The 27,634-nt window shown below is 42.0% G+C and overlaps 2 protein-coding genes and 1 pseudogene across 33 annotated transcripts in view; 1 reads left to right on the top strand and 2 right to left on the bottom strand.

The window, feature by feature from the left end:
* The window catches only part of SETDB2 (SET domain bifurcated histone lysine methyltransferase 2), a 56,963-nt gene extending 38,855 nt beyond the window's left edge, over positions 1–18,108 (bottom strand). For 4 of the 12 annotated variants that reach the window (XR_007913885.3, XR_011378576.2, XM_051832215.3 and 1 more), the window contains exons 1-4: positions 17,315–17,831; positions 8,535–8,902; positions 2,837–2,962; positions 184–249 (exon numbers count right to left, since the gene is read on the bottom strand). Coding sequence is in view for 6 of the 12 variants with exons in the window: in XM_051832215.3 (XP_051688175.2) it covers positions 184–249; positions 2,837–2,962; positions 8,535–8,550 (208 nt within the window). In the remaining 6 variants the exon portion in view is untranslated. 12 annotated transcript variants of the gene reach the window in all.
* LOC138843803 (PRELI domain-containing protein 1, mitochondrial pseudogene) lies at positions 13,436–14,072 on the bottom strand (annotated as a pseudogene).
* Positions 17,984–27,634, top strand: part of CAB39L (calcium binding protein 39 like) — a 120,774-nt gene continuing 111,123 nt past the window's right edge. For all 21 annotated transcript variants that reach the window (XM_089304174.1, XM_089304167.1, XM_070048875.2 and 18 more), the window contains exon 1: positions 17,984–18,121. The gene's annotated coding sequence lies outside the window, so the exon portion shown is untranslated. The remainder of the gene's footprint in view (positions 18,122–27,634) is intronic.

Genomic DNA, 27,634 nt, shown 5'->3' with positions numbered 1-27,634 from the left:
TCTCTGTAAGGACTGGGTTTTTCACTTAATAGAGGAAACTATAATTTATAGAGCTCAGCAATGTGAATCTTACATTTATTTTAAATTATCTTTAATTGACTTGACACATTAAGGTTGGCCTGCTACCTGGCAAGCAAATACCACAGAATGAATACATTGGATTGGGATTAAAAACATACATACCCTTTACCAATGAAAAATTGTTATTTAGAGTTGCTTCATTCACTAGGATCATTGCTTGGATATATTCTGTTAAGGAAAGAAAAAACAGAATAAAAGCAATCAACATGACCATCATGTCAAACAATTTACATATTTTCTCTCATTTAATTTTCACAATTCCCTTGAGAGGGTCAGAGACTAAGCTATTTATTGCAGGTCATGCAGCTAAAAGTGGCAGGGGTAGATTCAAATCTAGATATATTTGACTCATGGAGGATTGAAAAGAAATATTAAATCTTTTGCAGAAATATCTAATAGATTAATGTCATAAAAATACCTAGTAAGTATAACAAGAGTCTGGGGAAAACTTTATTTTAAAACCATATGTCCTGGGGCAGCTGTTTGGCACAGTGGTTAAGTTGCTACTTGGGATGGCTGCATCCCATACCAGAGTGCCTGGTTTGAACCTCAGCTACTTTGCTTCCAATCCAGCTTGCTGCTAATGTACACCCTTGGAGGCAGCTGATGGTTCCAGTTAATCACCAGTGCTAACTTGAGTCCCTGTTCCCAACATGGAAGCCCATATGGAGTTCCTCACTCTCAATTTCTGCTTGCCAGGCATTTGGGGAATAAACCAGTGGATGGAAGATCTGTTTCTATCTCTCTGCCTTTCAAATAAAATGAAAACAAACTTTAAATGCAAGTGAATTTTAAAATATTAAAATATATGTCCTAATGGACTAAAGGAGGGAGGTTTCCACATTTGTCTTAAGTTTTTATGATCAATTAGAGTTAGACAGTTAACTCACGCTATCTGTCAAATAAATTAAAGAAAAAAAGGTTTATGTACTGTTTTATGTGGGTGCTTCAAAGTTTTGGAAGACAGAATTAAAGGATTTTTTATTTTTTTTTAATTTTTTTTTTAATTTGACAGGTAGAGTTATAGACAGTGAGAGAAAGAGAGAGAGACAGAGAGAAAGGTCTTCCTTCCATTGGTTCACCCCCCAAATGGCCGCTATGGCCAGAACTACGCTGATCCGAAGCCAGGAGCCAGGTGCTTCCTCCTGGTCTCCCATGCGGGTGTAGGGTCCAAGCACTTGGGCCATCCTCCACTGCCCTCCTGGGCCACAGCAGAGAGCTGGATTGGAAGAGGAGCAACCGGGACTAGAACTCCGGGCCCATATGGGATACCGGTGCCACAGGCGGAGGATTAGCCTAGTGAGCCACGGCGCCGGCCAAGGATTTTTTTTTTTAAACATTTTTTAAAAAAATTTGACAGGTAGAATTATAGACAGTGAGAGAGAGACACAGAAAGGTCTTCCTTCCGTTGGTTCACTCCCCAAATGGCCGCCACAGCCGGTGCTGCGCCGATCTGAAGCCAGGAGCCAGGTGCTTCCTCCCGGTCTTTCATGCGGATGCAGGGGCCCAAGCACTTGGGCCATCCTCCACTGCCCTCCAGGGCCACAGCAGAAAGCTGGACTGGAAGAGGAGCAACTGGGACTAGAACCCGGCGTCCCACCGCAGGCGGAGGATTAACCAAATGAGCCACAGCGCCGGCCCCTAAAGGATGTTTACAAAAGGATATTTGCAAAGTTTGAAATCCATGCATAGCTTTTTCATAGTATGTACTTTCCATGAACTTTCTAACGCCCCTAGTATACCCTACTATATATGTTGTCTTTCAGTGATGATATAATTGACGATCTGGGCCCCTGCATCTGTGTGGGAGACCCAGAAGAAGCTCCTGGCTTCAAATCGGCGCAGCTCTGTCTGTTGCAGCCAACTGGGGAGTAACCAGCGAATGGAAAACCTCTCTTTTTCTCTGCCCCTCCTTCTCTCTCTGTGTAATTCTGACTTTCAAATAAATAAATAAATCTTTTTAAAAAACTGACAATCTTTCTTTGTTATGTTTTTCTTTTTTATTTTTTTTATTTTTGACAGGCAGAGTGGACAGTGAGAGAGAGAGACAGAGAGAAAGGTCTTCCTTTGCCGTTGGTTCACCCTCCAGTGGCTGCTGCGGCCGGCGCGCTGCAGCCGGCGCACCGCGCTGATCCGATGGCAGGAGCCAGGTGTTTCTCCTGGTCTCCCATGGGGTGCAGGGCCCAAGGACTTGGGCCATCCTCCACTGCACTCCCTGGCCACAGCAGAGAGCTGGCCTGGAAGAGGGCCACCGGGACAGAACCGGCGCCCCGACCGGGACTAGAACCCGGTGTGCCGGCGCCGCAAGGTGGAGGATTAGCCTAGTGAGCCGCGGCGCCGGCCGTGTTATGTTTTTCTATATGTACTGAATATTACACGCTGAGCAGGTGTTACTTTTACAACATCTCTATCTGTGCAACATCCCTCCCACTAATGCAAAAAAGACATTAAGGATAAAGAAAAAAGATGGGGGATTGGAGGGAGTAGGGTAAGGCAGCCGGATAGAAAAACAGTTATTATTCATAATCATATTCACTTTTACAAAATGTCCATAGTATGGGTAAAAGCTAATTTTCATAGAAGCAGAACATACCAAACACACAATAAAAAACAAATAGAACTGATGTTACATTCTTGAAAAATAACATAAAAATGATCTTTTTAAAGAAACTGCAATATTTGAAAAATAACTACCCTGTATTGGCTGCAGGTAACAGTCAGTATTAACTACACTGAAGTGTTTATCTTGTCATACCTTTATTTGTGGCAGAGCCATCTTTGATCTTCTGTTTCAGTGACTGCAGCACATTCTGCACTTGTTCAAAAATAAAGTCTACTTTTCCATGATCTTCCAGCTCCATCCAGAAAGTTTTTGCATCACCTAAAATAATAACAATATTCTAAGATTTTAACAGAAATAGATTGTAATATCCCCAAGGCATATGATACTGAAAAATCAACTTGGTTTCTAAATAAAGTCAAGATTCAATAGATCTATCACCTTCCTCTGAGGCAAAACATTTTCGTCATGTTGCCTAATAACTAGAAGCAATGAATATGATCTAAGTTCTGCTAATTTAAAAAATACATTGAGAGGCCAGTGTTGTGGTGCAGTTGGTTAAGCTACCGCCTGTGCTGCCAGCACGCCACTTGAGCACTGGCTGGAGTCCCTACTCCTCCATTTCTGATCCAGTTCCCTGCTAATGCACCCAGGAAAGCAGCAGAAGTTGGCCCAAGTCCATGTGCCCCTGTATCCATATGGGAGACCTGGATGGAGTTCCAGGCTCCTGGCTTCAGCCTGGACCAGCCCCGGCTGTTGCAGCAATTCAAAATGTGAACCAGCGGTTAACGATCTTTCCCTGTCTCTCCCTCTAAATCTACCTTTTAAATAAATAAATAAATCTTTTAAAAATAAATAAATAATAAATTGAAAACTATTGACATTATTTCTCAACTCGAAAACAAAGGAAACACCTCCACTTTGGAGTAGTAGTGGTGTGTGTGTGTGTGTATATATATATATATATATATATGAAAATATATACGTATTTTTAAAGTTTTAGGGAATATTACCCTCCACTGAGTATAGAGGTAGATGGTTTCAGAATGAACTATCTCAATGACTGCTGAAATAACTGTCCAAGAAACTGTTTTTTTTTTTTTTTTAAGATTTATTTATTTTATTTGAAAGGCAGTCACAGAGAGTCAGAGAGTCAGAGAGAGAGAGAGAGAGAGAGAGAGATAGGTTCATTCCCCAATTGGCCGCAATGGCCAGAGCTGTGCCGATTTGAAACCAGGAGCCAGGAACATGGGTACAAGAAAAAAAAAAAAAAAATTGGGCCATCTTCTACTGCTTTCCCAGGCCACAATAGAGAGCTGGATCAGAAGTGGAGCAGCCGGGATTCAAACCAGCACCCAGATGGGATGCCAGCACTGTAGAACAGTGACTTTACCCACTCCACCAAAGTACTAGTGCCCAAACTGCTTTTTAAAGCATCTTTTAACTTAATTACACAAAGCAAAAGAATGTTTGATTTTTAACAGATAAAGTTATATAAATGATGTAAGAAAAAAGGGGCACAGAACAGAGAGGAGGCAGGGTACCAAATTTATTCAGAGTACATAAATCCACAGAGGTGGGTGACCAACTGCGAGCGTGCAGAGGGCCCAGACCCCACCAATCTGGGCCTTTTTATATCTTAGGTGGGCTGGGGGTGGGTATGGGAGTCAGTAGGTGTAGGTGTGCTTCTCCATGCAGGTTATTCAAGCTTGGCCCACTAGCTTCCAAACCTGGGGAAGAATGCAGGGGGAGGGGGTTGGGAACAATACAGGGTGTGAGACTGAACTGGTCTCTTGAAAGAAGGCAGGGGTAACAAGAATCTAAAATGGCTGAGGCTTACGTCCTTGTTCCATCAAATAACTCAATGTTTATGATACCCAGAAAGCTAACACTATTTAATCAAAATTTTCCTAGAAAAATAATCCTTTCAAAATTTAAAACAGAATTATGAGAAAGGCAATTAGAAGAAACTGACAAAAAGCTAGATCTCACACTTACATTTAAAAGTAACAAAAATATCCAAAATAGTTGCCATTTATAAAGATCACTTGTGAAGCCCTTCTGCATTAATGAACAGAGAGCCTGGTTCATCAAAAATATATTTTTCTTAATAAAAAATAAACCAGAACCTCCAACTTTGGCAAGGGAGGGCAAATGTTCACAGGGAAAGAGGCTTATATCCCAAAGGGGATCTCTGGGTAATTAGGGCTGCTGCTACCTCAGCAGCCTCAGGAGAGGTGCTGTTTCCCTGTTGACACTGTGACATCAAGTGCCCTGCACAAGATGAAGACTACTTCTAAATCCCCACAGTATAGCTCAGACAAGATTTCAACATTCACAACAAATGCAACATGAGTGGACAAAAGGGACGTGCAATGGTACTGCAGAGGCAGGTAGGGGCCAGGACACGGAGCGCTTGTGGGCCACACTTACCAACTTACTGCATATGGTAGGCTATGGTAGGCTATTCAGAGGTCCAAACATCTTAAGATGTGATTAGCTATGTTTTGCAGAAAGGTAACTCAAGCAGTAGCAGAAATGAAGAATGATTTCTATCTTTCCACCTTAGGTTACCATATGAATAATAATAATAATACTATTCGTTGAGTACGGAACAAATGTAGAAGGACAGGTGGAAAATTCAAGTAGAAAGATGCGCATGGAGAAAACTGGATACATGGGCTTCAGAGTAAGATCTAGTCCAGAAATACAAAATTTGGAGTAAACAGCACATAAATGTTTGCTGAAGTAAAAGAACAGATGAAACTCCTTAGGGGAAATGTATAGAAGAAAGGGTTTTCTGTAGAACATCAACATAAGAGATCAACAAAAGGAAAAGAAACTATGGAGACTGAGAAAGTAAGGGGAAACCCAGGAGAGCAGAAAACTCTGGAGTCAAAGGAAAAACAGGGGTGAGTAACAATCTAGGCTTTGTTCAGAGGTATCCGAGTTTGAATCCCAGGACTTTCACTTAATAACCATGTGACACCATCTGTCAAAAGAAGAGTAACAGGAGTAGCTGCCTCATCAGCTGGGGCACGTGGAAAGCATATAATTTAACAGGGAAGATAGTCTTGGGAAAACAGAATCCATTTTTAACTGTAGAATTTCAAAGATCATTCAGCTTAGTGGGGTAAAAATTCGTGAAATAGAGATTTCCAAAGGTTCCTAAATCATTACATTTTTCACTAACAGATAACCTACTAACAGAAACCACTGTTTGTACAAAACTATTGTTCAAATCACTGAATGGATTATGGTCACCATGTTTCCTAACATGGATATGCACCAGCACCCCATGCTAGAAATTTACCTTTATTACAGGCGGGCATCTAGATGGGAATGATTCTGAAAGTATTTTAAAACAGCTTTCGGGGGGCCAGCACTGTGGTGTAGTGGGTAAAGCCGCTGCCTGCAGTGCTGGCATCCTATATGGGAGCCAGTTGGAGTCCCAGCTGCTCCACTTCTGATCCAGCTCTCTGCTATGGCCTGGGAAAGCAGTAGAAGATGGGCCAAGTCCTTGGGCCCCTGCACCCACGTGGGAGACCCAGAAGAAGGTCCTGGCTCCTGGCTTTGGATTGGAACAGCTCTGGCCATTGCGGCCATCTGGGGAGTGAAGCAGTGGATGGAAGAGCTCTCTCTCTCTCTCTCTGTGTAATCTGACTTTCAAATAAATAAAATAAATCTTTTTAAAAAATGGTATTTGTTCCCTCTTGATCACAGTTTTCTATGTTTTCTTGCTATGGAAACCTTTAACCACAGTTAAGATTAAGAAAAGAGGTAACAAATTTTCTGGTAAATGAAATTAACAGATCCAGTTTACAATGTCTGCACACAAGGAGACAACAAGTATCATAAGAACAAATATTTCAACTGTGGACTATAGATGGTTACTACAATGCAAACAAATGATAAAAATTGCCCTAAAGAGCATGCAGAGTACTTACAAGAAACATCTGCTGAGACCTGAGGAGTGTCCCGACTGAGCTAGTAATCCTATCCACCAGGTCAGTGTGACTTGGGTGAAGAGCATATGGTATCTGTTTTGTCTTAGTTATCTGGAGCAACCTTGTACAGTCCTTCATTCTTCATCTATAAATTCCTTATCTAGTGCCAGAAATGTTCTCTTTCTCAAAATTAATCACTAGCTTTCTTTTCAAACATTTGAAGATGTTTGTAAGCAATTATTTTATAAAAACAATAATCCCTGAGGTGGCATTGTGGTGCAGCACGTTAAGCTATTGCCTTCGATGCTAGCATACCATATGGGTACCAGTTCAAGACATGGATGCTCTACTTTTTCTCTTTAAAATATTTATTTATTTGAAAGTTAGAGAGAGAGAGAGAGAGAGAGAGAGAGAGAGAGAGAGAGAGAGGTCTTCCACCTGCTGGCTGCAATAGCCGGAGCTGCACCAATCTAAAGCCAGGAGCCAGGAGCCAGGAGCTTACTCTGGGTCTTCCCACATAGGTGCAGTGGCCCAAGGACTTGGGTCATCTTCCGATGCTTTCCCAGGCCATAGAAGAAAGCTGGATTGGAAGTGGAACAGCTGAGACTTGAACCAGTGCCCATATGGGATGCCTGCACTGCAGGCAGCGGCTTCACCTGCTAGACCACAGTACTGGCCCCTGCTGCTCTTCTGATCTGGTTTCCTGCTAATGTGGCAGGGAAAGCAGTGGAAGTTGGCCCAAATGCCTGGGCCCCTGCACCCACATGTGATTCCTGAAAGAAGCTCTTGGCTCTTGCTTGGCCATCCCTGGCTTGTTGGAGCCTTTTGGGTAGTGAACCAGAAGATGGAAGATCTCTCTCTATACAACTCTGCCTCTCCAAAGCCCTTGGACTTGTGTCTCCTGGGACAATATCATCTATATTTTGCCCTGAATAAACCTGTGTCTACCTTTTTACAGTGCCTATTTCTGTGGACACACCAGTAAGTTTCTTGCTCCTGATCTTTACTTATTTGTGCACTGTAACCATGCTCACACTTACAATCTAAAATAGTTCAGTATATTTCATTTGATGGTATTTACAAGGAATATAAGAGCAGGTATTTGAATTCAAAATTAATTCACTATACTAATATGCTGCTTCTTGCCTCCAGAAATGAAGAAAGTCATCTGAAATTATCCATTCTGCCCAAACCTTTCTTACGTAGCTACATATGACTACTTATTGCAGAATTACAATCATTTGCACAGGCATTACAATACAATGGCTGTCTCAAGGAAAAGTTGTACCAGCGGTACCAGCTGATCTAACTTGCAAGCTAAACTAGCTTTTTTTTTTTTTTTTTTTAATAGAAAATCATTCTACTTAAAGGAGCAAATGATAAACTATGGTTTTTCAGACTTGGGCGTTTAGAATATATTTTCATGGAAATAAACAAAGTGAACTTATCACTTGCAGGACAAAATCTGGGTCTCCCTTGTGGTTGTCCCTGTCAAGAACTTGAGCCTTCACCTGTTGCTTCCCAGGGTGCACATTAGCTGGAAGCTGGAAGAGAAGGGGGAGCCAGGACTCAAACCCCAGCACTCTGTTACAGGACACAAGCATCCCAAGAGGCATCTTCATTGCTAAGCCAAATACCTGCTCCAAATACTCACCTCTTAATGTGGGCTGGACATAGTGATTTACTTCTAAAAAGCAGAGAATGGGAGGAAAAAAAAACAGTAGAGAATCCTGGTAATACTACCTACATCAGTCATGCCATCAAGCCCAATATCAACCCTGAGGAATTATTTGATAACATGTACTCTTGATATGATGTGATGGAAATGGAACTTCACCTCTGTGATCTCACTCCCCAGAATCCATGACTCCAGTATAATCATGAGAAACCCCAATAAAAGGGATTCTCTAAAATACTAAAGTTTAATGACATACTCTTCAACCTACCATTTTTTTCTCCCATCTTCTGGCGCCGTCTATAAATTCTTCAAACTTAGGTTTCGCAAAGGACTGAATGATATGAATCAATGTGATTGGAGAATATAACTGGAATCCAACTGTGGTCTTTACCAAATCTACAGTCCTCAGACAAAATCTGTCATTAAAACATCTTAAATCTAATATCCTTTGATACTTGAATTATCAAATAGAATCTATGGCTGCAGAAAAGTTCCAAAATGACCACTAATCCAACCAAAAGACAAGTCCATACATCTTCATCAAGCTAATATTTATAGTAGCATCAGAGAACTGACAGTTTCTTTTTAAAAATATAAACCAGCTCCATCTTTGGGTCCACAAATGCATGAAATCGTCTGTAAGGAAAATAAGAAAAAATGTTGTATATTTATAATGAACAAAACATATAAGGAAAAAAAGATATTATTACAATAGCTCTTTTAAACATAGTCTCAACCATTACAAAAATTCATGTTAACTGGAAAAAATGCCTAAAATATCAAAAATAGGAAAATTACAAAGAAATTAAGAATCTCCTGTAATGTTATCAACCATATTTAGAACACATTTATTAACAGTTAGATTGATACTTTAAATTAGCAATTAAAGTATCCTCATCTTATAAATAGTAAGAACTTTGTAGGGGCTGGCGTTGTGGGTAAAACCACAACCTGCAATGCCAGCATCCCATATGGGCGCCAGTTTTTGTCTTGGCTGCTCCACTTCCAATCCAGCTCCCTACTGGAAAAGCAGTGGAAGAAGGCCCAGGTGTCTGGGCTTTTGCTACCCACATGGAAAACCCGAAAGAAGCTCTTCGCTCCTGCCTTCCACCTGGCCCAGCCCCAGCTGATGAGGTCAACTGAGGAGTGAATCTGTGGATGAAAGGTCTTTCCCTTTAACGTTTTCAAATAAACAAAGAAACAAATAAATCTTAAAAAAACAAACCTCTCAAAATGGAGATATTAATGTTAAATACTTCACAGGCGGTTGTGAGGATAAGACTTAATCACTTAGAATAGTATCACACATACAAAAAATATTCAATAAATATTAGCAATTATTACTATTAATTTTCCCATTTTTAAAAAATTAAGATTTTCGTATAATTTTAATTACTTTTCATTAATGACATATTTTGCACTTTCCCCATCATTAATATTTTTATATGATTAAGTGGTTATATAATGTACTTTGGTTAATAATCCATAGATGGGGCCAGTGCTATGGACTAGCAGGTAAAGCCCCCCACCTGCAGTGCTGGCATTCCATATGGGTGCCAGTTCGAGACCTGGCTGTTCCACTTCTGATCCAGCTCTGCTATGGCCTGAGAAAGCAGAAGATGGCCCAAGTCCTTGGGCCCCTGCACCTGTGTGAAAGACTTGGAGGAATCTCCTAGCTCCTGGCTTCAGATTGGCCCAGCTCCAGACACTGCGGCCAACTGGGGAGTGAATCAGTGGATGGAAGACTCTCTCTCTCTCTGCCTCTCCTTTTCTCTCTGTGTAACTCTGACTTTCAAAATAAATAAATAAATATTAAAAAAAAAATACATGAGTGGGCATTTGACACAATGGCTAATCCACTGTTTGGGACACTGCATCTTGTACTGTAGTGTCTGATTCAAGTCCTGGCTCCTCTACTTTCAATCCAGCTTCCTGTTAACGCATTCCATTGGAGGTAGCAGGTGATGGCTCAAGTACTTGGGTCCCTATCATCCAGGTGGGAGACCCAGACTGAGTTCTGGGCACCTGGCTTCTACCTAACCCAGCCCTGGCTGTTAGGGACATTTGGGGAGTGAACCAGCAAGTGGAAGATCTTTCTCTCTCTGCCTTTCAAATAAAATAGAAATAAGTAACAAAAAATTTAAATCCATATATTAATATAAATTTTAATACATTTTTAATTAATTAATGTAAATAAACCCCTGTAACTAGACATTTACATTATTTTTAAATTACTATTTTCAGCATAATATGCTGGAATAATTATACTTTACATGTAATATCTGATTATTTTCTTAGCATATATAGTCAGAGGTAGAATGGACCAAAAATTTTCATTATCAAAATGTTAACACATGGGAAATTCTTCTGCCACTTCCACACTAAATTCACAGACATATTAAAATATCTTTACAAATATGTAGTCATAAAATTTAAAAACAAAATGTAGTCATGCTGAAAACAAAAAAGGGAACTCCCTGTGGGCCAAGCCTGTGAGGCTTCTCTGGGGGAAGGAAACAGAAGAGACACTGCAGAGGTAATGTTAATTGTAATCACAATAGCAAGAGGGCTGGCAGGATAAACTGCACAGCCCAGGTCCTGAAGCATCTGAAGGCCACACCATGCAAGTGCCCTGGTAAGCCCCTAAAATGGTGGACATCTGTTCAAGAGCAGAAATCAACAGAGTACCCAAATGATAATTTTAAAACAAATGTTGTATTTAATATCCTCAAAGAGCTAACGCAGGAAGCCTCATCCTTGAAATGACATCTAATTTTGAAAAATCACCAGTTAGAGGCACAGAGACTCTGAAAGAAATAAGGAAGTACTTCATGAAGAAAAATGAAGCTAGAACAAAAGCACTGAGTCATAAAAAGCAATAGTTAGCAGATAAAACACATTAATGCTAAATGAATATGGATTAAACAAGGATTTCAGTAACAAAAAAAAATGTTAGAGAAGGAATCACCATGAGAGATTGTCTCTTTTGTGGAGGAAGACTGGAAGGCAACATCTTGAGATGAGACAAAGTAAAGTAGAAGCATGCTAGATTCTTCAGGAAATACCAATACTGATTAAATTTAAAAATAAAGAACTGTATTGAAAATACAAAGTTAATATACTGAGAGAAAACAGAATAAAGAAAATTTGGAGTTAACCTCAATTAAAAAGAAACTGAAAAATAAGATACACAGAGAAGCATGGTAACTCAGATGACAAAAATGAGACCAAGCATGTTAAGAATCACAGTAATGGTGGATGTGTCAACTCTTACCTAAAGGACAGACTCGCAGATTGGATTAAGCAAAATGCACCAATGACATTTTAAAATGAGATTCACCCACATCACAAGGTTAAAGAAAGGTTAAAATGAAGGAGTGTGAAAAAAAAAGACACATCAATAAATACAAGAAACATAATGGGGGGCTGGCACTGTGGCACAGTACCAGCATCCCATATGGGTGCTGGTTCGAGCCCCAGATGTTCCACTTCCAATCCAGCTCCCTGCTAATGCACCTGGAAAGGCATTGGAGTATGGCCCAAGTCCTTTGGCCCCTGCACCCACACGGGAGACCTAGATGAAGCTCCTGGCTTCCACTTGGTCCAGCCCTGGCCACTGTGGCCATTTGGGAAGTGAACCAGTGAATGGAAGATCTCTCCCTGTCTCTTGTTTTCTCTCTGTAATTCTGACATTCAAATAAATACATAAATATTAAAAAAAATCAAAAATTTACTATGAAAACCAACAAGAGAAATATTTTACACTTGACGAAACAATTCACCCTGAAGATCTATTCATGAACTTCTATGTACAAATAATATCACTCTGAAATATATAAACAAACTTGAAAGAAATAAGGCACAAGTTGAAAAATTTGGGGGAAAAGTAACAAAGGTTTCTCAGAAATGACTTATAAATAGGCAAAAAATCAAAATGTAGGAGATTAAAGCCACAAATAAATTAACAAGCTGTATTTTACCAAATGTATACAATTCTGTACTCCAAAAAGTACTTTTTTTGGGGAAACAACAATAAAAAGTAACCAAACTGTGTAACAGACCAAAAGACAAATTCTAAAACAATGTTCTTAGATCAAAGTCGGTGTATATAGCAAAAAATCAAAACAAACAACATTAACGAGTTAACTCCCTATGCAAACTACCATTGGAAGTTTAACAAATTTCCAAAAAATTTGGAGTTACAGAGTAAATCAAAGTAGAAATTTAAAAATATTTAGAGGCCGGCACCGCGGCTCACTAGGCTAATCCTCCACCTTGCGGCGCCGGAACACCAGGTTCTAGTCCCGGTCGGGGCACCGGATTCTGTCCTGGTTGCCCCCCTTCCAGGCCAGCTCTCTGCTGTGGCCCGGGAGTGCAGTGGAGGATGGCCCAAGTGCTTGGGCCCTGCACCCCATGGGAGACCAGGATAAGTACCTGGCTCCTGCCATCGGATCAGTGCAGTGCGCTGGCCGTAGTGCACTGGCCGCGGTGGCCATTGGAGGGTGAACCAACGGCAAAGGAAGACCTTTCTCTCTATCTCTCTCTCTCTGTCCACTCTGCGTGTCAAAAAAAAAAAAAAATTTAGAAATGGAGATCACTTGAAATGACACACATTAAAACCTGAAGGTTTCTGCCAAAGCAGCACGCAGAGAAATAACCCGGCCTTCAGTGGATTGTTTGTTAGAAAACTGAAATCACTGAAGCCAGGAAAAGATCAACAAAATAACACAAGGAAGATATGTCTACAGCTGTTGAAGAGATTTTTGAACATTTTAAGGTTCAAGCAATTTAAATCAATGAATTTAAAAGCACAGATAAACTGAAAAAAAATTTTAGGAAAATATAAACTAACAAACAGGTTGAAGAAATAAAATCTCAAGTAGATGAGTAAATACAAAAAGAAATTTAAACTTAAAAATATTTTTTTTAATTCAACAAATATTTATTGAGTGTCTGTTGTGGGCAGATATTGTTCCGGGTGGCTGGGACACATTAGAGGACAAAACTGAGCCCTGGCCTCATGGAGCTCGCAGTCTATCAGGTTACCCCTTCACTTGCACACACTCTGGTCTAAGACCCTGGGCCAATCGCCACCTATCCCTGCACCTCTGCTATCAGCTGCCCAAAGCAGACATAAGCAGTCCTGACACTTACCCCCAACCCCCCACCCAGACAGTAGAGAGGCCTGGAAGTTGATTTTTAATATAAAAGTACAATGGGGAGAGGGCAGGGAGGTCGGGTGCACTGTCTGGGGTACAGTGACAGCACTGGGGAGGGCCTGGGTCACAGCAAGGCCAGATTGGCTACACAAACTGCTGCTGTTGCTGTTGCTTCTTGGTGGCTGCCTTGTTGGCCAGGTCCTTGGACTTCTCTGTAGCTGCCAGTGCTGTGGTTTCCTTGGCTGTCTCAACAAGTGTGTGGAAGGGGCCTCACCTTGCAACTTGGCCAAAATATACTCAAAACCCTTCATAGTCTGGGTCACACTGCTTTTGAACCACACATGGCTGATGTTCCAAGTGAAGGTGGTCATGGTCTGGTTCTGTGGGTCCACAACAGAGTCCTCCAGGATGCACACAAGTGAGCAACACTGGCAATAAACAGTTGCTCTGCCCCACAGGGCAATCTGTTAGTCTTGGTCAGGAGTTGACTCAACAGGAGCTTCTGGTCAGGGGTCACCTCCTGAGTGTACTTTGTCTCCCATCAAGACATGTTTGCTGCAGGGATTCAGGTATCACTGCCAAAAGGCAGCAAATACTTGGTCCCAGGAACTTTGGAGCATGCTCTGGCCCAGGAAATTCATCACCATCATTCCGGCTGGGGCGGACTCAGCACCTGCACAGCATCAGGGATGCAGAGACGGTGGGCCTGAGGAGGCCGGGCCAGGGCTTGGCGCACACCAGCCAAGCTCGAAGCTCAGGTCAGTCACCTCTGCACCGCACCCTGGCCGCTGCTGCCACCATGAGGAGCTGGCCAGCTGTGAGCCACTTAAACTGTAAAGATCTTATCAGGGCTGCAGGTCACACTTCACTCCCAGTATATGAGAAACGTAAGGTTTTACAGATGCACTGTACAAAACTTTTAAAGCGATGAATCCTATCATACACAAACTGTTCCACAGCAGGAAAAACATGGGAAGCTACTCAACAATGACAGCAACCTTGACATAAAACAAGGCCAAAATAATTTCTGGGTACAGATGTCAAAATGAAGGTTTCCAGGAAAAGATTAAAGGTTTATTACCAAAGTAGGATTTATCCAGCAATACCAACAAGTTTAGCAGTGGAAAGTTTATCAATGTGAATTCCTATATTAAAAGATGAATGGAAGAAAACTGTCTTGATATAGAAAAATGAAACAACTGAATACTTCTGGGGAGGCAGGGTAGGAAGGAGGGCCTGAGGCAATATGGTAATAAAAGATAATTTCCTTAATCTAATGCAGACTATCTATCAAAACCTGGCAGCAAACATCATACTACAAAGTGAAACAGTGGAAGGATTTGTATTAGGAAGAGAATGTGCCACCACTGCTCTAACTCAACAGCGTACTAGAAGTTTAGAGGTGCAGTAAGATAAAAAGAGGCCTAAAGATTGGGAAGAAGTGAGAATCTACTTGTAGGACAACTAATAAAAAGAAAAGTCAAAAGTCAAGCAAAGAGTTGGGAGAAAACATTGATAATAGGAGAGCACTTCAAAAAAGTTCATGTAGGGGCCGGCGCTGTGGCATAGCAGGTAAAGCTATCGCCTGCAGTGCCAACATCCCATATGGGCACTGGTTCAAGTCCCGGCTGCTCTATTTCCAATCTTGCTCTCTGCTATGGCCTGGGAAAGCAGTAGAAGATGGCCCAAGTGCTTGGGCCCCTGCACCCACGTGGGAAATCCAGAGGAAGCTCCTGGCTTTGGATTGGCTCAGCTCCAGCCCTTGCGGCCATTTGGAGAGTGAACCATCCGATGGTTCCTTCTCTCTGCCTCTGCCTAACAAATAAATAAATCTTAAAAAAAAAAAAAAAAAAAAAGGCCATGGAAAAATGGAATTGAAAGATCTTATTTTAGTGCAAAAAAAATTTGGAATTCATGCAATTTTTTCCTTAAATTACCTCTTCCATTAGCTTTTTGAAGATCTGTTTATTGGAACAATAGCAACAAAAAGGAAGCACAACTAACCATAGACACCAAAGAGATTTAAAAAATGAACAAGATATATAGTATCCAGGACACATAGTTTCTCAAATTATTAAGAAAAAGATGACCCAATAATCATATTAATATAAGATATTAATAATAGGGGAAGTTGGTTGTAACTCTTTGTACTACTCCACAACTTTTGTTTTGTAAAGTTAAAAACTATTCTGAAATTAAAGGTTTATATAAAAAAGTATGCTTTTTAAAAAATTATAGAAATGTATATAAATTAGAGGTGAATAAGTATTAATAAATATTTGAGCCTTAAGTTACAGAATGACAATTTACAAATCATTTTCAGCCATCAGATGGGTGAAAATTCAGAATATCTGGTGTTGATCTGGATTGTGGGAAAACTGAACTGTGGAGGCAAATTTAGTATGACCTGCTAAAACTAATAATGCTTACAACTTAAAACCAAGCAATTCCATTTTCAGATATATATCCTTGAGAAATAGCACAGGAATAAAAGCACAAAAACTCCTTTTTTTGTTTGTAAGGTGAAAAACTAGAAATAACCTAGGGTGGTCCCCCTAAAAGCACATAACATAATTAAATATAAAAACCTATAGAAGAGTCAGAAATATTTTACATAAACAGAATAGTTCAATCATGGTATGCAGCAGGTAAAATAAATGGCCCATAAGTAAGATGCTGAGCTATAAATAACACGTATACACTGGGAAAACACTGTCAAGTGAAGCAAAGTTATAGAACGCACCCTTTTCTGTTTCTACTTTGTAAGGATACAAAGAACCAGAAGGCTCTGACCTGAAGTCCTCAGGGGCACATGGCAGAGGGACAGGGTGAGCTGGATCATGCTCTTTCTCTGCAAGGGTCTAACTTGGTAAAAGTAGGATATAAAAGTGTGCTTAATTTGAAAAGTATTGCCTATTTTAAAGCCATCGACAACATATCACCAAACTGCCTTTCAGAAAGGTTCTATCAACTTGGATTTTCACCTAAGCACTCATTAAAAGCCTTATTTTTGAAAAGCTCTCATCTGTCTTGTGTACACACAAAAGGAGATTTTGAAAATCACTGAATTTATGAAAACATGCTTAGTGAAGAAAACTTGGGAAATACAGTAAAGTATATAAAAGAGAATTGAAATCATTCACAATCTCATCAGCCACAGACAACCAGCGTTAGTATTTCAGAGTGACAGGGCTTTGAAAACTTGTTCACTTTTCCCCCCTTCTCATTTTTTCAATTTGGCAGAAAATTAATTAAAATCAGCCTGCTTCATTTCAAGACATGGTTCCCTTTTGTTTGTAAAAACAGGTCCCTAACCCTGTAAGTCCCAAGCTGTCAACTCTGCGCATATTTCAACGACATATCAAAGTAACCATTAACAGCATTGCTCAATTTAAGTCCTTAGAGACGTCCTATATATAGGACGATGGGCTGCAATGGCCAAGACAGCCCTACCAGATGCTCTCATTTCTTATTGTAATTCTGGTAACAGGAGAGAACGTTTATTGAGAATAAACCACGTGTCAGGCCAGCTGCTAAGTACTTCCCGTGTCCTTAGTGAATTCGCACAGCAACCCTGTGAGGTGAACGAGGTTTCTGATGGAGTTAAGGCACGTCAGAGCGAGATGACGGACGGTAAGAAACCGGGCAGCCCGATTTCCAGAGCCCATGTTCTCACCGCTCCACCGAACCCCTCTCCTCGGCTTCACCCACTCTAACACACAGAGCTCCCTGCTCATTTCCGCACGCCGAAGATGCCTGCACACCCACTTCCTTAACTGCTTATTGGGCTGCAGGTGCTTATTATAGTCTGGCGCTCGGAGGACCTAACCTCAACTCTGTGATCTTGGATGAATGATTTTCACATATTCAGGTTTGGGTGTAACCTTACCTGTGGAAACAGTGGTTAAACCTTCAAGTTCTGCTTCTGGATTTTAGCCTGCAGTCAGAAGCCAGCGGCTCAGGAATCACCACTTTTTAATAAGGTGTGCGCTGCAAGATAAGAGACTGAAACGGGGGCGGGGTTAGGGCTGAGAATTCAGAGCTCTCGCGGACTCCTCCGCACCCCGGGACTGCACCTGGGTGCAAAAGGAGGGTTGCATGGGCTGGGGTCGAGGGCTCCCCGGCGTTCCCACGTCCTCCCACGGCTCCGCAGGAACCGTCCGAGAGCCACACACACACACACACAGCGGGGGCTCGGCTGCTCGCCGCTAGTCAGAGGTGAGGGCGGTGCTCTCCCGGGAGGGATGGCAAGGCTAGGAGTCCCCGACGGGTTCGGCTACTTTGTCTCCACGCCGCCGAAACCCCAAGGCCGCAGATACCCTCTGGCGGGAAAGTAGTACTTCACCATTTACTAACCCCAAAACTGTCTCGTCGCCTCGCCTCAGCCGGGAAGTTAGTAGCAGCGCGCAACCGCTAAAGCACAGGCCCTCTTAAAGCGCTCGCTATATGGGAGGAGTCGAACGCCAAGGTCCCCAGCCACAGGGCAGGGAGCCCATTGGTTTCCTTCCCCGCTAAACCCACGCATCAGAGGCGCCGCGCGCGTACCTCAGACTCCGGGGCGGTGCCTGACGCGCCGTCTCCTGATTGGCCGCCAGCGCTCTCTGCTTGTCTCGCGCTCTCGCGCTAGGCCAATCGGGTTATCCGCAGTTTGGAGGCCGGCTTCTCTGGTGTGGTGGCGCCGCCGCTGTTCCCTTCGGTAGGTGTGTGGCTGCCATCTTGTGTGTGGCTTGGGCTGGGCTCTTTGGGCGTTGAAAGCTCCTGTCGTGGCTTGTCTTTGAAGACGGGTGCTGGGGGAGCAATGGTAGAGAGGAGGGGCCTGAAGGAAACCCAGCTAGTTCTCATTTGCCCAAAAGGATAGATTTCCTGTAGTCTCGTCCCTGGCGAGGGAGAGCGAGGAATGGTGGTTATGGCGGGGGTGGGGGGTGGGGATCCCAGGCTTTGGTGTGTTGGTTATCGGGTTAGAGGAGGCTTTGATGCATTGATGCTGATTCTTCGGGCCCGGAGGGCTTTTGCAGTGACTTTCGTAGCGGAAAGATTCTGAACATCAGCCCCCTTTAGCTAAAGGAGGCTGGCTGGTGGGCTGCGTGATTCAGACAGGAACAAAGCTGCTAGTGGAAGGGGAGAGGGCGACGCCTCACCACTCAGGCTCCAGAGGGACCTCTTCCTTCTCTTTGTTATCGAGGGAAGGGCTGGGCTGCTTTGTTCCCTAGTCCCCTCGCCCGCCTCCCTCCTCCATCACCCATCACCCCTTCCCCCTCCTTTGTCGCCCTCCCTTTCCTTTTCTTTCTTCTTAAATATTTATTTACTTACTGAAAGGCAGACAAGGAGAGATCTTCACTTCCCAAATGGTTGACTGACAGATGGAAGCCAGAAACTCTATCCTGGTTCCCCACATTGGTGGCAGGGGCCCTAGCAGTGGGCCATCATTGGCTGCTTTCCCAGACACATTGGCAAAGGAGCTGGATGGGAAACTGAGCGGAGCCTGCGCTCAGATAAGGGGTACCAGCCTCCGGATACGTGGCCTAACCCACTGCACCGCAGTGCTGCTGCCTGCTGTGGTCTTTTCCTAAACAACAGAAAAAGGAAAGTGAAAGAATTGTTTTGCCCTCTTGATTTCCTGGTTTCTCTGTGTTGAAATGTATGTATTTTGGGGGTGTACCATGGTATGCTTGGGTACTCCTCACAGAATAAGGGAAGGATTCTGTATGGGAAAGCACCTTAAGTTCTGTCTTCTTTTTAGGGTGGGAGGAAAGAAGCAGGAATTATGTCATTTTCATTCCAATTTTTTAAAAAGAATTTACAGTAGAAAACCTGTATCTTATTTCATTTGAGAGAAAATTTATCAGACCTGAAAAGCTGATTAAAGGCTATTTTGTGAATAACTAGCAGTTTTGAGAGGAATGAGGATAAAGTCAAGATACTGTCTTGAGTGATGATCTAACCAAGTCAACAGTACATTATGTAGTTTGTAACAGGAATACCAGAAAAAAAAAGATAAAATAATTGACAAATTGAGAATTAAGTTTACTTTACTTACCATTTTATCTGTGATCTTTTTTTTTTTATTTTTTTTTATTTTTTATTTTTGACAGGCAGAGTGGACAGTGAGAGAGAGAGAGACAGAGAGAAAGGTCTTCCTTTGCCGTTGGTTCACCCTCCAATGGCCGCCGCGGCTGGCGCACCGCGCTGATCCGATGGCAGGGGCCAGGAGCCAGGTGCTTTTCCTGGTCTCCCATGGGGTGCAGGGCCCAAGCACCTGGGCCATCCTCCACTGCCCTCCCGGGCCACAGCAGAGGGCTGGCCTGGAAGAGGGGCAACTGGGACAGAATCCGGCGCCCCGACCGGGACTAGAACCCGGTGTGCCGGCGCCGCTAGGCGGAGGATTAGCCTAGTGAGCCACGGCGCCGGCTATCCGTGATCTTTTTAAACCTGAGTGACAAAAATTCATATGTCAATAATGTGGTTTGAGTTGATGGGTAAAGTATGTGTTCTTTACAAGTTTATCAGGTAACAGATTAATGAGTAGGAAACTCCAGAAACATGATAGGAGCTCATTGGTAAAATACTTGTTGATAGAAATAACAGACTCTGTAAAATAATACACAACTTATTCAGGGCAGAATATATGAGTGACACAGGCCCAGGAAGACAGGAAATCATTGCCTTTTTTATAGAAAGACAGATTTTTCCATTTGCATGTTCATTTCCCAAGTGCCTACAAACAACCAGGGCTGAGCCAGGCCAAAGATGAAAGCCACGAACTCAAATCTTAAGTCTCCCATGTGGGTGGCAGGGACCCAAGTACTAGAGCTATCTCCCAGGATTTGCATTAGCAGGAAGCTGGAATTTGGAGCTGGGACTTGAACCCAGGCAGTCTGATAGGGGATGCAAGCTCTAAGATCGTTACAAAACACACCAAACACCAGAGTAAGGGAAAGGGTTTATTGGGGAAACCCAGCAGGCTGGAAGGAAGGGGCAAAGAAGGAAAAAGAGAAGGAGAGTGTAAGAGAGAGAGACGAGAGGAGCTAGTGACGAGAGAAAAGAGAGAGCAGAGAGATGAGAGGGGGAGAGGAGAGGAGAGGAGAGCAGAGAGATCGAGGAGAGAAGAGATGAGAAAAGTAGAGAGCTGAGAGAGTTCAGGAACAGATCCTTTTAAAACTTTGCCAGAGGGCAGGCAGGGAAGCAGGAGCATTGAATACCATCAGGATGGGGGTGGAGCTTGACACTGGTGGTTGGGCCTTGTGGCCACCTGGCTTCCAGCAATGGCTGCGCGGCTAGAGCCTAGGATGGTGTCAGGGTGTAGATCGCACCATAGATAAAACGGTGCCATTTTCCTAACACAAGCATCCTAAGTGACATCTTAACCACCACACCAAACAGCTGTTCCCCAACAACTTTTAATGAGTCTTGGGAAGTATTCGAAAGTGGTCAACTTCTAATCAGAATATATGTATCCCATGACAGGAAATATTGATTTATCATAAAACAGTGACCCTACATTGGCTTGACCCAAACTAGTAGACTCTAGGTAAGTGGAGGCAAATTTCTCACAGGCTGGATGTTAGGGAAAGAGGCGCAGAATAGAGAGGAAACAGTGTACGAATTTATAGCCAGACCGAATTTATTCAGAGAAAATAAATTTGCAGCTGTGGGTGACCAACTGCCCACGTGCACATTGACTGAACACATGGCAGAAGGCCCCAGCCTCCAGGGGCCAGTCCTTTTTATATTGTGGGAGGGCTAGGGGTGGAGGTGGAGGTAGGAGGCAGCAGGCCTAGGTAAATTCCTGGAACTGGGTGAGGCCTTGGGAACCTGGAAAAGAATGCAGGGTCCAGTATGAAGGTTATAGAGTGTGAGACCCAAATGAGATTGAAGGGCAAGGAATACTTCCAATGTTTGTCTTTTGGGCAATGAGCAAGAATGGCTGAGGCTTATGTCTTTGTTCCATCACTGGGGCTTACTGTTTTTATAACATTGTTTACAAACATCTTCAATACAGTATGCTAAATAGAAGGCTGCTGATTAATTGAAAGGACATTTCTGGGACTAGATAAGGAATGTGTAGCTACAGAACAAAGGATTTATATAAAGTTGTTTCAGATGGCTGATATGAAACAGACCTTATGTGCATATCACCCAAGTCAAATCAACTTGATGAATAGGATTAATAGCTTTGCCCAGACACTTCAGGCAGGTTTCAGTAGATACTCACCCCCCCCCCCCCTTTCTCTTTTTAAAATATTCATTTACCTGGGCAGGGAAGACAGAGTGCACTTCATCTGCAGATTCATTCCTGGAATGCCTGTGACAACCAGGGTTGGGTTTAGGCTGGAGCCAGGATCCTGGAACTCAATCCAGGTCTCCCACATGGGTGGCAGGAGCCCAAGCACTTGAGCCATCACCTGCTGCTTCCCAGAATGCATTAGCAGGAATACTGAATCAGAAGCTCTTGTCGTGGGCTGCCAGGGCTATGGAGGCCTTTTGTGATCATAGACTCCGTCGGTATTTGGACATGGCCATAAGCAAAGAGGATGTTCTCTTCTCCTGTCAGAGAAGAGCGTCTCCTTCTTTGATGACCCTTCCTTTCCTCTGAGGTCTCACAGAGATCCTCCGTGTAGGATTTTTTTTTTCCCCAGAGTCTTGTCTTTCCATGCCTGAGATGCTCTTGCAGGCCTTTCAGCCCAACCAGGCAGCCTGATGGGTTGATTCTGAGGTCAGAGGGTTATGTACTGCGAAAGTCATTCTAGGAGTCTGCTGTGTGGACTGCTTCCCGTGTTGGCCCTTCCTTTTTTAATTCTATTATTTTTACCAGGTACTTGATGTTATTTATGTCATCCCTTTTAAATTTAGACCAGTCTATCTGTTGCCTTTAACATTTTTTAAGGGAGCGGGGTGGGGGAGCCTTTAACATTTAATATGATCATTCTAATAGTGACAGTGGTGTTTATACCACCGATTCTTATGGGTTTGGAGCCCCATGATTATTTCTTAGCTACCTCCTCCATCTCTTATTCCCTCCCTTGTTTTTAACTGGGATCTTTTTCCAATTGCTTTAAAATACATATAATTAACTCTGTTACATATTGAATTGCAATATGAGAATCGACGGCAAATTCTCTCTCCAAATTGTACTCTATATGCTGTGTGTGGGCATGGTGGCAAATTGTTGAAATCTATGATTAACATAGAGTTGGTCCTCTGTATATAAAGACATACTAAAAATGATCCATAATGAAGAAGGAGATAGGAGAGGGAATGGGTGGTGGGATGGGAGTGGGGTGGGGGGCATGGGGGAAAGAACCACTGCATTCCTAAAGTTGTATCTATGTAAAAATTCATTCATTAAATAAATAAATAAATAAAAAAAGACAGAGAGTGGCTGGGACTTGGACAGGCATTCTTCCATGGGATGCTGGTGTCCCAGAAGGAGGCTGAACCCACTGCAGCACGATGTCTGCCTCAGTAGGTGTTGCTTTTGAATGTATTGCAGGCTCTTAAGGGGAAGTTTGTCCTCACATTTGTATCTCGTTCCCCTATAGAAGTGCTGAGCATGTATTAGACAATGTAATTACTGGTGAATAAATGAAACAATGCAATAATGGAAGATACAGATATGGTCTGTTTTTTAGCCTAACTGAAAAATAATTTTTAACCCACTTTCTGGAAAACTTGACTTTGTATTTGGACTAATTTGTTGCTTTCAGTGTTTACATACAAATAATATTAAGGTTTGGCTCATAATCTGTTTTTTTTGAGCAAGAAGTCTGTTTACGAAGACCTTATTTATTAATTTATTATTTATTTGAGAGGTAGAATTATAGATAGAGAGGGAGAGACAAGGAGAAAGGTCTTCCATCCGTTGGTTCACTCCCCAGAATGGCTGCAACAGCCAGAGCTGAGCTGATCCGAAGCCAGGAGCCAGGAGCTTCATCCTGGTTTCCCGTGTGTGTGGAAGGGCCCAAACACTTGAACTATGTTCCACTGATTTCCTAGGCCATAAGCAGAGAGCTGGATCAGAAGAGGAGCAGTTGGAACTTGAACCAGGATATAGGATACCAGTGCTGCAGGTGGAGGCTTAGCAACTCCGTCACAGCACTGGCCTTAGGAAGACCGTATTATAGAGGAAACTTAGGCAAGCCCTAAAGCCATAATGCTGTCTTTGCCATTGTGTTCCTTAAAGTACGTAAAATCTCTTATTTATTTATTAAAGATTTATTTATTTACTTGAAAGAGTGACAGAGAAGGAGAGGCAAAGAGAGAGACAGAGAAATCTTCCATACACTGGTTCACTCCCCAGATGGCCTCAACTGCTAGAGCTAGGCTGATCTGATGCCAGGAGTCAGGAGCTTCTTCCAGGTCTCCCACGAGGGTGCAGGGGCCCAAGCACTTGGGCCATTTTCCACTGCTTTCCCAGGCCATTAGCAGGGAGCTGGATGAGAAGTGGAGCAGCTGAGACTAGAACTGGTACCCATATGGGATGCAGGCACCACAGGTGGCAGCCCCAAGCACATAAAATCTCAATAAATGAACACCAAACATAACCTAAAGGCTTTAGGTCTCTTCTGCTGAAAAATCTTTATTGCTCTTTGGATTTCTCTTTCAATATGACTTAAAGTCAAAACACTGCAGCTTTACTAAATTGCACAAATATGTTCTGTAGTTTTAAATTGGTAATTATTAAAAATTCAGATTTCTCTTTGAGGAATACAGTCCCATAGATTTCTTTTTTTTTTTTTAATTTATTTATTTACTTGAAACTCAGATTTACACACAGAGAAAAGGAGAGGCAGAGAGAGAGAGAGGTCTTCCATCCGCTGGTTCACTCCCTATTTGGTCGCGACGGCCAGAGCTGTGCCTATCTGAAGCCAGGAGCCAGGAGCTTCTGGGTCTCCCACATGGTGGAGACCCAAGGACTTGAGCCATCTTCTACTGCTTTCCCAGGCCATAGCAGAGAGCCGGATTCGAAGTGGAGCAGCCAGGTCTTGAACTGGTGCCCCTATGGGATGCTGGCGCTTCAAGCCACGGCATTAACCCACTGCACCATAGCACTGGCCCCAAGATTCATTTTTAATTAGCTTTGTATACAACTCTATACTAAGTAAAGATTTCAGCAGTTTGCACCCAAAAACAACACACGCAACATATAAAGAACCATTTGAGAACAAGTTTTGTGGTTAATTCTCATAGTACTACTCATTAAGGACAGAGGTCCTTCATGGGGAGCAAATGCACAGTGACTTCTGTTTAGGTTGGTGTGTTGGTGATTTTTTTTTCACTCAGATTGCAGTGTTACAGATTATTTTCTAGACCAGGCGTTATGCATAGTGGCTGAAACACCTACATCCATATCACTTGGTTTGGGTTCCAAGCTTGACTTCCACTTACAGCTTCTTGCTGATGTGCACCAGAGAGGCAGCCAGTGATGGCTCAAGTAGTTGGGCTGCCACTCATGTAGAAAACCCAGATTGAGTTCTTGGCTCCTGACTTTGGCCTGGCCCAGCTGTGGACTGTTGTGGGAGTATGGAGAGTAAACTAGAAGGTGGAAGATCTTTTCTGTCTCTCTGCATTTCAAATAAAGTAAGAAAAAGATAAAAGATTATTTTCCAGTGCAGTCTGATACTATATACAAATTTAGCTTTTTTTCCACATTATTGAATGACAAAAGAAAAAAGATGTGATAACACTTTAAAGGACTAGAGTGGTTTGTAAAAATATGTAAATTGAAACCTATTTATATAATTCAGCATAAAAACTACACAGAACCTGTTTGAAATTTGTTAATTTTGTACTATAAAACATTTAATCTAGATGATTTTATGAATGAAGACTTTATGGTGATTGTAAACACCTCTTTAAAAAAACTACATTTAAAAACTGATGGATGGGGGTCAGTGCTGTGGCGCAGCAGATTAAAGCCCTGGCCTGTGGCGCCAGCATCCCATGTGGGCGCCAGTTCAAGTCCCGGCTGCTCCACTTCTGATACAGCTACCTGCTATGGCCTGAGAAGGCAGTAGAAGATGGCCCAAGTGCATAGGTCCCTGCACACACATTGGAGGCCCAGAGGAAACTCCTGGCTCCTGGCTTTGTATCAGCTCAGCTTTGGCTGTTAAGGCCCTGTAGGGGAGTGAACCAGTGGGTGGAATACCTCTTTCTCTCTCTCTGGCTCTACCTCTCTCTGTAACTCTTTCAAATAAATAAAATAAATCTTTAAAAAAATAAAAGTGATGGATTTTTTTCTCTTAAGTAACTGAAAAGCCAAACTACATATAATAATTTTCTTTTTAAAATTATTTTTGAAGTACCAGAAACATCTTGCTGTGCTTTGTAAGAATCTTGATCACATTATATGTTAACTTGCAGAAATATTTTGAGATGAATTTGCAGAAATATTTCTATTTTCCTTATTTTTTTCTACAAAAATGCTTTATTTAAAAAATATGATCTTTTTTAAAAAAGGAGGTAACTTTTATATACAGTTAGTTTAGAAACAGTCAAAAACACAATAAGATAACTTCAGGTTTAGAAATTATGACTTATAACGTACAATACTGTTGGCAAACAAGACAGTTTAAATATAGTAGTTTTTTTTTGTCCCATCGCATTTCAGTAATTCACATTTCTTAAAACCAGTGGTTGGAACTAAAGGAAAGGTCTCGTCTGAATCTTTCCTTCTCTAGAAACTTCCCACTTTTCCTGGCAGTAGGTGGGCAGTGTGTTTGTGTTTCTTTGAGTGCCTGTATGTCCAAAAATGCATCTTCTCCACGTTCATGGCTTTTTTCTATTTTCTTCCTTGAAATTTATTTGTGTCTACAGGTAGTGGTCATATATGCCAGGCCTTTTAAACTTTGATTTGTAAAACTGGAAGCTGTCTTCAGGCAAGGAACATGCCTGTTATGACAGCATAGGACTCAGCCCTTAATCTTCTTTTCAGGTTTTCAACACTCAACATCATTTGAACACCATGCCAGCATTCTGAGCAGCGACTGAACAATCTTTTATAGCATGATTCTGAAGTATTTCAAACCACTTAAATGCCCATTGTAGATTTGTAATAGAACAGGAGACAGGGCTTGTCAAACTAAAGTGCTGTTAGCCCCCATATTCATGAGGCTATATGGATTTCATAATCTCAAGTGTTTAAGCTATTTTCACCATGGTCACTTGCTCCTCCAACTTGGAGGCTTGGCCATCCTCTTGGAGTGTCAATTTCTTTCAAAGATTTGGGAAGATGCTTACAATTTTTCTAATCTTAAAAAAAAGTCATATATATATCTACAAGCAAAATCAGAATAATTTTAAAGATAAAACATATGACTTCTAAGAAATGACAAGTTGACATGTGGACTTTGCCCTCATACTCTTTTCTCCTGTGAGGAAGATTTCAGTAGTAACATCTGTGAAGCAATGACCTAGTAGATCCTGATTCTGAAAGCTCCTTACTGTCCATGCATATAAATAAAACTCAGAGTCTTGGCTCTGTCTCTCCAGTTCCATCTTCTAAAACAATATAATTCTCTGATAAAATATAATAGATCTATCTACACTGATCAGGAAGGAAGTCAAGGAAAGAACTCTGGACTGATTTTTATTTCATATTGTTTAATAACCAGAGGAATGTTGCAGTCAAAGGATGTTACTGATTTACAATTAAAAATATATATAACATATGTCATCAAAAATAGTGGAACTCAAGCCAAAAGACTGGAACTTGACCCACTGAAAATAATATGAACAGTAATTATGTGTGATTTAATTCTTATATCAGATTTATATTAAATTACATTATCCCTGGTTTTTTTAACTGCACTTTTGGTTGAAGATGTACATATACAGTACCTTTCTGAGTTACTAACTACATTATCTCCTCTATAATGCCGAATCCACTAGGGATTCTTTCTTGACCCCAAAGGGATCCCTTCAGTATGACATGAACAGAAACTCAAAACTTCCTGCCAACAAGAACTATTTGTCAGATGCAAAATCAATGGCCATTCTCTGCATAAATAATATTTGTATAGAACAAAATGAAGCTGTCAATGAATTTTATGAGTCTGACTTAGCAAATTTTTTTTTCAAGTAATGGGTCAATTCCATAAGGCCATGTAAGGAAGATATTATCTGTAAATCAGGTTGTCATCCAACACATATAATAAAATAAGTAGTTGGCCGGCGCCATGGCTCACTAGGCTAATCCTCCACCTTGCAGCGC

The sequence above is a fragment of the Oryctolagus cuniculus genome, chromosome 9 (assembly GCF_051225735.1).
Source record: "Oryctolagus cuniculus isolate XC-2025 breed Fujian yellow rabbit chromosome 9, ASM5122573v1, whole genome shotgun sequence".
NCBI classification, from domain to species: Eukaryota; Metazoa; Chordata; class Mammalia; order Lagomorpha; family Leporidae; genus Oryctolagus; species Oryctolagus cuniculus.
This window is presented reverse-complemented; position numbering and strand designations above follow the sequence as displayed.